At 43.5% G+C, this 10,781-nt stretch overlaps 1 protein-coding gene across 4 annotated transcripts in view; it reads right to left on the minus strand.

Annotated features, from left to right (window-relative positions):
* The window catches only part of ccser2a (coiled-coil serine-rich protein 2a), a 75,187-nt gene that overhangs the window by 50,879 nt on the left and 13,527 nt on the right, over positions 1-10,781 (minus strand). For all 4 annotated transcript variants that reach the window (XM_084076763.1, XM_084076764.1, XM_084076765.1 and 1 more), the window contains exons 2-3: positions 3,259-4,682; positions 2,392-2,603 (exon numbers count right to left, since the gene is read on the minus strand). In XM_084076763.1, the coding sequence (XP_083932889.1) occupies positions 2,392-2,603; positions 3,259-4,639 (1,593 nt within the window). In that variant the 5' untranslated portion in view covers positions 4,640-4,682. The remainder of the gene's footprint in view (positions 1-2,391; positions 2,604-3,258; positions 4,683-10,781) is intronic.

Consider the following 10,781-nt stretch of genomic DNA (forward strand, 5'->3'; position numbering starts at 1 on the left):
TCTAAATCCTTTCTCTTCATTATAATGTGAAAAGACATTTTGGATATGAACCAGGTGCTTCATTTATTAGGGATTCTTTTTCAGCAGCATGCACCGCCGCCGACCACAGTGGGTGGTGAGGGCGGCCCAGCATGTCGGAGGTGAGCTTCCCTCCCTCCAGGATATACGAGAGGCGGGCTGACCGGATCATCAAGGACACAATCTGTTCACGGCCAGGCAAGCAATAACTATATATCAAAAACCATACCAGACTATGAAGCATATTCCACCTGTCAACCATGACCAGCACAGAGCCATGTCGCCATGTCAGTCTTGAAGACACACAGGCCGTCACACAGGCATTATCACTGCATTATGTGCGATTATGATTACGCTCCACTGCTGCTGTACTGTCATTGTCACTTACATGTACATGTTTGATAATCTGCTGCTGTGATGTCTCTCACCTACACAAGACACTGGGATTCTATGGGATAGGATAGACTTGATTGTCCAGAGGGGGGGAATTTGTCACGGACACACATAGAATATGCTGTAACAATATAGTGCATTCATACAGTACATACAGATAAAATGCAGTACGACACAGACTGGCACCAAATTGCACACTACTCATTGAACGATACACTGTAGGCGACATAAGTGTGTGCAATAAGATGAACATAAAATCCTCATAAAAATGTTGATTTACTGTATAGTTAAATGCATATACATTCGCAAATATAAAAATACAATCAGTGCTACAGGGTTGTGGCACTAGCTACTTTTTCATTTGGGGCTTTGATGGACAAAGGAGTGCTTAAAAAAGCTTGCACAGGGGGACTCTGAAGTGTCTGATATTCAGGGTGGAGGACATGGGTGGGGTCTGAAATAATCTTCTTCTGGGCCTGTCTACAGCCTTGAGTGATGCTGCCTGACTCATGTTAGCCAGGTAATCTGGGCTTTCAGCTGTACACAGAGGTTGCCACACCTGTCTGAGATGCTATACTGCAGGATGCCCTCAACTACAACATGGTAGAAGAGGAGCAACACCTTCTGGTTGCTAACAAAGACCCTCTGTCTGCAATGCAAGTGTAACCGCTGTTGGATCCTAGTGAGACGTCTCCAATATATCTGGGGTCATTTACCATCTCCTCTGTTATCTTGGCGTTGAGGAGTTCTGCTCAAGTCCTTATTAATGCCAAGAAAGTGGATCATATAATTCCAGTTCTTCAATTTTTACATTGACTCCCTGTCTGCAAAAGAAATGATTGCACAATACTACTGTTGGTTTATAAAGCATTGAATGGTTTCGGGCCAAAATACATTTCTGTTGTGCTATATCATGAATCATCCAGACCTCTCAGGTCGTCTGAGACTGGTCTGATTTCTGTCCCCAGAATCAGTTTTTTTTATGCACCAAATATCTGGAACAAACTCCCAGAAAACTGCAGGTCTGGTACAACTCTCAGTTGTTTTAAATCGAAGCTAAAGAAATTTCTGTTTGCCGCTTCCTTCCTTTTAGTTTTTTTTTAATTTATTTTATTTCGTAAAATTTGTTCTGCAATGTAATTTTATTCTTATTTGTCTGTTTTGTCTTTTGTTTTTATAGCAACCTCTTAATGCTTAATGCGACCAGCTCAGTGGCATTGTGGTTGGAGTGTCCTACCACAAGGCCACTCATACCAAAGACTAAAACAAAATGGGACCCAACTGCTTGGCACTCAGTATCAAGGGTTGGATTGGGTAAGTCCCTGCGACACACTAGCGTCATGTCCAGGGGGTGTACTTGTACTTGTACATCAAGCCGCCTCGCGCTACAGAAAACAGGTGATAGGCTCCTGCCCTATGGGCCACATGACTAGGGAAGCGTTGATACCCAAGGCTACTAACTTACTGTTAATGATCTGTGTCTTCATATCCCGATGCTTAATGTTTTATGTTTTATGCACTTGCCTTCTGCCTTCTGGTTGAAATGTGCTTTATTTAAATTTTTTCAATGCACCTTTTGTTTATTTGACATGTATATTTGACATTGTGCCTTCTTGTCTTCTGAGTCTGACTTTGTTTCCCTGTTTCTTTTTCTATTCTTTGCCCTTATTACACTTGTTACACCTGTAAACCTGTGATGTGACAATAAAAGTTAAAGGTGAAGTTGGAGTCACCATGCTGCTACAGAGCTGTTGCATCAGAAACTGTATTAAAAAGAATTTGACTTGTGGCTTCAAAGCATTCAATGACGGCTGAGTGCTGACGGTACTCAGTTTTATTCTTAGCCATTCTGAAACATGCAACAGTACAATATACCACTTGACAAATACAGAGGCATAAAGGAAGAGCCAGACTAGGAAATCCTCTGTCTATTGTTTTCATCTACACAGAAACAGTGTTACGGGCAGAGTGGGGACTGACCATGCTGTTGAGTTCAGAGTCGTCGTAGCTGTCACAGGGATGCGTACCGGGACCTCCCAGAGGCTCCAGCCCTTCCTCGTCCCACATGTACGTTCCCCCAGAGCTGTTGGAGGGGGACAGCTCCAGTGAGGAGCCGTGGAGGAAGTCACCCCCATCTGAGGACAGCGCCAGAGGGCTCCTGGACACATGCACAGTCACGTCCTCCTTATGACCTGCAGGAGAGGTACAATAGCACACACACATGCAGAGGTTATATCTCAACTCAGTTACTGCAACATTAGCAAAAGTAATACATGCCAAAATAATGCCAGCAGTATTGCATTAGCACTTTCAACCTGGCGTCTCTATTTTGGGAATGTCATTATTATTTACAAAGATTTCAAACGTTTTCAAAAATAGTGAAAATAGCAGATCTACACGCTCACAAGTGCTGCAATGTGACGCGTTAAGAGCTTGTAGATTGGCTATTTTCGCTCAACAAAGTGTATAGGCCTTAAGTGGTTAACATGAACAGTAAGGATTGGAAAGGAAAAAACTCATGAAGTCTCATATCAGTGTGGTCTCCCTGTCCAATCTTTAGCAATTAATAGCAATGTTTGTGCACAGAAATCCACAAATCACTGCAGCGTTCAATGTGACAAGTACACAGGCTTTCTGTTTCTGGAAGGTCGACTATTGTGTTGATTGTCTACTATACATCTCCATTTGATCCAATGCAAATTGAAATCTTAAAAAAAAAAAAACACACACAGTACATATTATACTAACTAATTCACTTTCTATACAACTGACTTTCACTTCATCTTGTCATGCATTGTTTTGGTTACACCGTATAAAATTGTCTATTCTTTTTTTATAATCTATCACCTGCAAGGCCCATGTTGGCCCAGTCCATGGTCTCACTGAGGAAGCTGCGTAGCCGGCTCTGGGTAGCACTGCCAATCTTTCTGTTGTCAGGCAGGTCCAAGTCACTAAGCCCATCACCCACGCTCTCCAAGTCATCCAGAAACTCTTCGCTGGTGTCCCCTCGCTCCAGAGAGGAGGCCGAAGACAGGGACATGTCCTCCAGGGCTCCTATCCCAGAGCTACAATCACTGTTACTGGGGGGGTCTGCTTTCTCATTCTCCCCGGGGGACTCGAGGTCTACCGTTATATCCACCATCCCTCCGCTCCCGGGGGAGGTCACTGGTCTAATATCCCCTTTAACCCGCCCAGTGAACAGGGGCTTCTGCTGCCTTGCCTGCACTGGTCTGGCCAGTCTGTAGCTCAGGGACCCAGCGTCAGCGCTACCTGAGGGCTTGTTGAACACACAACTGGGGAGCAGGGGCTTCTTCAGAGCACTGGGGGTGGTGGGCGTGGGAGCAGTAGAGGACAAGGGGGACGAGAGGGTGGTGGACGTCGGAGAGGTTCTGCTGTACTGAAATCCGAGACCGAGACCTCCTCCGCCATCGAGACCGCCGCCCAAGCCTCCCAGGCCCAGGCCCACCCTGCCGCTGCTCAGTTGCGGGGGTTTAAGGAAGCTGACGCGCGGTGGGCGGAGCTGGGTGTTGGCCAGGGGCTTGGCCAGCTCCACGGCCCGGTTGAAGGAGAAGGACCGTATCATGGGCTGGCTGGTGGGCGAGGGGATCTGCTTGAAGTGAGTGAAGCTGTGCGAGCGCACCATGTTGTCTGGCGTCTGTGCCTTGAGGCCGTCACTGGACTGGGACAGGCTGTCCTGGGAGCTGCTACGGTGAGCGCCAGAGCCAGCCCTCGGGCGCGCAAGGCGCGATTCTAACCCAGAGGTTGTGGACCCATTCTGGGCTGATTTGAGAGATCCATTGAGCGGGCTCTGGGCAAGCTTGGTCCCTGCTTTGGGATTCAACTTTGAGGTTTGCTTGGGAATGGTCTTAGGGCTAGAGATGGCCACTGGTGATGGAGCAGAGCGCCGTAGCCTGGGGGTCCCTGGGGCTCCGCTCTTCACCACCTCCTTGCCCGTTGAAGAGGGCTGACTCTGGGCCTTGTCCTCACAGGCTCCCACCTCAGGGTTGGTGGAGGTAGCGGGAGCATTACCTCCATCTCTACGCCACTTCAGGGAAAAAGAAGAGGCACGGACCACACCATTAGTGCAGGTTACTGAAGGGGTGGTCTTGACCTCCTGGGTAGTGGGGGTGGTCTGCGGGGTGCCATTGGACAAGGGGCCAGAAGATCGGGCACCAAATTTAGGCAGTCTGGACACCATAGCAGACCGGATGGGCGCCTTTTCTTCCATTAGATGCCAGGACTGGCATGGATGGGCATGGAATCACACAGACCTAGGAGAGAGATAGACAGACAGACAGACAGTGAGAGACAGATAAGACTGTATATCAAGACTGTATACTAAAGTACATTTCCTTTCCCGATCAGACATAATCTCCCTCTTTACAATTATTCCAATATTATCCTATATTAAAATTGGCTTAAGGGAGGACCGACCGGCCGTCCGGTCGGCGGACCTCAGAGTCACCATGACTCAGCCATAACCATATGGTTAGGAGTTCCAATGTAGCTCTGCCCAAATATGGAGTGTATGTGTCATCATGAAATCAGGCGCAAACAAATCAGTCAACTCCATACATGGGCACAAAAGGGGGCATGCCCATATATGGGCATATACTGATGACATCAGGGATCTCCAGGACTATATGCGCATGACCATGCCCATATATGGGCATATATGATCATAACTGAGGCTTAGTGGCCTGATTCATTGTCAGAAAACTATCATTCGAGGCTATTTCTGAATCTCTATTTGAGTAGGTAAGTATTACACTTCTCTGACAATTACTTGTTTGCTCAGCCCAGTTCTAATCTATTGACTAATAAAAAATGTAAAAAAATATTTTGTGTTTAATTTTTTCCCAATTAATCTAGCTATTTATTGAGTTTTCATACGGATTTGTCATTTGCATGCAAGTAGCCTTACTGTAAATAGATTGTGTATGAAATGAAAGCCTGCCAGGTACTTATAACAAGGGGTTAAGACGTGACGTCATGGATGGAGCTCTCTCTCACTGATCTCTGCAGAAGTTAACGAGTATAAAGGATTCTCTGACTGGTATTATTTCCATGTACTAAGTTGACCATACCATACTGTGCACTGTATGTGGAGGGGGAGGTGTCTGGCAACTTGGCTTATCAGATATATTGGGACTACATCTAGTCTTCTTGGCTTAATGGTTACGATTTCAGCACATTTGTCTCATTACTGATCTTCCTGGCTGTGAGATCATACAGTACAGGCATACAAAATTATACTAAAATGTAATATAATCCCTCCCAAAAGCAATGGGGAAATATTACAGAACAAAGACAATATTCTTTAATAGAGGATCACGAGCTGGTGTGTGTTTTGAGAGGGGGTTTCAGAGGTTTCTGAAGAGCCTCCCATGTGACCTGTGGCTGGCACAGTCAATTGGAGGACATGGCACAAACACATTGCTCAGGCAAGAACAGGGCGGGACGGATGGAGAGAGAGAGCCCAAGAGACAGGAGTACACAGAGGCTGGGAAGGCAGCCAGCCTGCTGTGAACAGTGAATGGAGGGTGAACTGGCGTTAGGCCGTTGGAGAGAGAACACAGGGCCACTGCCATTCAGTTCCCGTCACATTCATTCAGTTCCAATCGGTCACACCGCGTGTGTCTACGGGCTGTCGGACTGCACCTGCAGGTTGCATCCGTTTGGCTAGTGCAGGAACTTAGTGGTGATTTGAGCTCCCCAGAGCAGCCAGATGGCAGGCGAGGTTGGTACACAGTCAAATCCTGTATCTGAGTGGACAAATGTAACCAAATGGACCCGAAAGGGTGACAAATGCATAAATTAACACGGAGGATTTTTACTGCGTAGATGAAGAAAGGGTGAGATGCTTAGTGAAAGCAGCTCAACAGAAAATGCACCAAAGTCAGGGGGCATTCAGATTAAGTGTCCATGTGTGTGTGTTTTGCTTAGCTTTAAGCTGAAAATAAATGAATGCACATGAAAAACACAAATAATGATGACCTGCGCAGCAGGCCAGAATAGGACCGGATAGTGTAGAGATGCAAGATTTGGCTACGTCATCAACGATGATATCTCCATCTTTAACTGGGTAATGTTTGCCAACTATGGACAGCAATATGATTTTGCCTAAAAGGACCAAGGGCAACAGAGAGTCTGGCATTACTTTACACATGTCAGTATGAATTAGAAAGTTTATATATACATACAGGTGTATACTACAACTACAGTACAACTATGTACTGCATAGTGGTTGTATGGCTAACCAGTTTACAACAGTGTCTGTCCAGACTCATATAATAATATATTATTAGTGAAGACTGTGAGTAATTCCATTCAGCCTCTCTTCCTGTCTTGCTCTCTACTTTTGTACATGTATTTCTCTTTCTCCCTTTGTGTGTTTCTTATTTTTAACCTCCTGTGTGAATGATGTGAGGCAAATTGTTGATTTGTGATATAGGGGTATAATAATAAAACTGATTTGAATCGACAAGGAATTAAGATTAAGATCTTTTAAGCAAAGATTAAGAAGCTATAAATAAAAAAATGTGGATGCTTCATACACATCTTCAACCTGGCAGCACAGAAAATCTGTACAATCACCACAGTTTCAAGGTGGGCACCTAAGATTTGTGTCACCAATTCAGTATCCAAACAAATATGGTCACTATCTCCCCTTCTGTTTCTGAATTATAGCATAGAATGATGATCAGGAAAGGGCTATCACAGTGCTATTGGAATCAGTTTCAAATTCTGCCATAATTAGCTTATCAATTGTTGAATTCTGGCTAAAATCGTGATTTGAGACGTTACTGTGACATTTAACTTTGACCACTAAATGTGTATCAGTTCATCCTTGAGTCAAAGTGGATGTTTGCCAAATAGAATTCATTCTGAAGTACTGTACTGTACATACTGACAGACACCCTGAAAACCCGGAGGCATAAAAACTTGACAAAGGGTCAGATTAAGTTCAGAATAGGTAAGTTGGTTGCCAGTATATTACCTTTTTGGAATGGATATCCTAATGACATGTCTTCTCTTTGGAATTATATGGTGTGGTGTTGATTAATCACAATTTCCAATTCCAGCTGGTTGCATATCCTTCTCCTGCCGTCCTCAGTTTCTTCTCTATACTATTAATAAAGCAACCCCCATCCCCACAAAAAAAAAGAAGAAATGTAATGTAATGTGTTACATGTGTGTATTGTCCCATTGTATTGTCCCATTGTAGACTAAAGGTTATTACTTGTTTGCCACAGCTCTCAAACTGGCCCAGAGGCAGCAGGAGACATTGGGGCAGTAATTCACTTGGAGGGGATAGGAGAGGGGTGGTGTGCTACAATGTGAGTCTCCCGTCTGGAAAAGGTTACATTACGCCACACACTGGGCCGCATTCACCATTCACACATCACCACCATTAAAAAATAAATAAACACCCAATACATTCCCTTCGCCAGAGGTATCTTGCTACTAGTCTGCTTCACAAACATGCACACACATAATATAGGCACACATGAAGGCATAACACGCGCATGCCCACATAATGAGGTCAACCTTCACTGGCTGGACAGCCAAAGCCTCTTGGCCTAGTGAAAATGGTGGGGCAATGTGCATGTGTGTCATTAGAAGTCTAATTGGGGGGGGGGTCTAGTGGCAAAGCTCCCCCAGCATTACCTAGGTTCCATTGATATCCAGTTTGACACATCTACCATCACATCATTTCAGGAAGTCCACCAACCGCTGGGGCAAATATCTTCCCATCTGGGTCATCTGAATAATTACCACAAAGCCCCTCCACAAATACTCTTTATCCCTTTACAAGAATCTGATTGATGGATCTAGAATAGACACATGCTAATTATACGTACGACAACTGTTGAAAATAACTGATTTTCAATTGAGAAACCCGACGTGTGATGTGTCAGCTATTTATGTTTGCACGACAAAGTATAAATAAAATTGAGCTTAAAAATGTATTTAAAGATAGCATTAGTCAATAGATTATCTATAGATTAAATGAGATGAGGTCACATGATATAAATACCTGATCATACTATATTTCAATAAATGTAATGTACCGGTAATACATTTGAGTATTACAGATTTTCTCAACATCTATTTAAAATTTCAGGGCAGATATGATGCCATTCCGCATCTGGGCTGATTTAGTTTGCTTGCGGGACAAGTACACTGTGACTGTGAGCAGTGTACTACCGTACTTGTGCCGCAAGCAAATTAAATCAGGGACCTGCACAGTGCATTCCCTATGACACAGTGGTCTTTCAGCCCAAACTGGAACATACACAAGTCCAAAACAGCCCCAGGATAAACAACAAAAAACGGCATTTAGGCAAAACAGCTGAACTGACTGACACACATTCAAAGGTAGGGCAGTAACCCAAGCACACCATCTGTCACAAGCCCATCTGAAAGCATGCCCATCCCCCCACAGCAGTTTAGTAAATAAACATCCATGAAAATCACCAGCATATAAAACATGGCCAATACCATTACCAAGCACAACAACATTAACCACGTGTGGCAAACAACGGTATCCCTGGCCTATATATGAAGCCACTCATTAAACCATTCAATGCGGGAACGCATCTGTGTCATTTTAGATTTCTTTGGCTATTCAAAAATAGCACAACTACAAGCTCATAGATGAGCTTGTACATCTGCTATTTTTGAAAAATCGTGAAAATGTTGTACCGCAGAATTATATATATTTGGCCACGGCACCCCATCTCAAAATATTTTGTTCCAGGGACCCCCCAGAGGCAAAGATTGGAGTACAAAATGTTCGCTTAAAAATAAATATATATATATATATATATATTCAATGATTTGCTCAAATTTTCAAAAATAGCATATCTACAAGCTCATAGCGTGGCGACGAGTGCCACGCTATGAGCTTGTAGATCTGCTATTTTTGAATAGCCAAAGAAATCTTAAAATGACACAGATGCTTTCCCGGTCTTAATGGATTAAGCCTTGATATTGGGGATGGATCATCAAATAGCACACTTAGTGATGTAATGTTGAGGTCAAGGGCAGTGCATGTGTAAAAACGCTGCACTTGAAAGCACAATGCAATGCATAAGCAGCAAATTCTGTAAGAGAAGCCATGCAGATGCCATGCAAAAATAACAGGAAAGACCTTAAATCCAAAGCATGAATGCTAAACTGAGCTATGATTTGTCAGATGAAGGTCAATACAGTCAAAAAGCTGACTGTTGTTTTGGCTCATATAGAAAAGAAAGCTAAATTAGGCACAATATTCCACTACATTGCTTTTTAAAGTCTATTAGAAAGACTTATTGATTAATTTCTAAAGCTTCTCATCATCAACTCAGTGTGTTTTAGTTTATTGATGGTACAGTAAGGCTGCACAATGACAAAAATGACAATCCTTATTACTATGCTGAATGTTGCAATCACGATTATTAATCACAATAATTAATCATTATATGTTACACTATTTGTAATGCCTTTGTTGTTCATAGTGCTTATTGCTTACTGCCATCTCTTTGACAAATTGTATGTAATAATCGGCTATTTTTACTGTGCCTCTGTGAGCCTGCTGGGAGATGGATTGTATGATGATGATCTTAATGGTGAGGGCAAGGAGCAACAGCTGACCAAATAAGAAGCTGGAATTGCCAATTTTCAGAAGTATATAATTGTGAAACCTGAAATCGTGATTTTCCATTACTTCTGATTAATTGTGCACTGTGCAGTCCTATCATTGATGGATGTTGTAGACAGACAGACAGACAGACAGACAGACAGACAGACAGAAGATATATCCAGACAAACAGATACATAGAACGTCAGACAGAAAGAATAAGAAAGAGAGAGAGAGATCCTCCACTGCTCCTGCAACTGTTTTCGCTCGAGATGCAGTGAGATGACATATTTTGGTTCTTTCCTAGTATATATATATTGGGGGATAGAGCATTCTGACGCCCTGCCAGCGAGGAGTTCCTGCCTGCCTTAATTTCCGACCCCGAGGGTCAGTAAGCACTGGGAAGATATACAGGAAGGAAGGCTAAACGTGAGTGAGTGTGTTTGTGCTTCTTGGTTGACACTGTTTGAGTTCTGTGGAGTGCATTCTACCAAAAAAAAGTAATAATTAGCATCCCCCTCCCCCATTGATCCACCCACCAGGGAGGGAATATTTTCTTCCCATCCGCCATGTTTTCTCACACCCAAGTAAAACCACAAAGTAACCAATAAGCTCCCCCAGCAGCCAGAACAGGTCATTTGAACATGCAGAGAGATTTTTTTTTTTTTTTTTTAAGCGTTTTATATATCAAGTTCTTAAGGACCATATCAAATATATAATACAGTATCAGAAAAGTTATTAGCGA

This window comes from Gymnoscopelus microlampas, assembly GCF_963454915.1.
Source record: "Gymnoscopelus microlampas genome assembly, chromosome: 13".
In the NCBI taxonomy this organism is placed as follows: domain Eukaryota; kingdom Metazoa; phylum Chordata; class Actinopteri; order Myctophiformes; family Myctophidae; genus Gymnoscopelus; species Gymnoscopelus microlampas.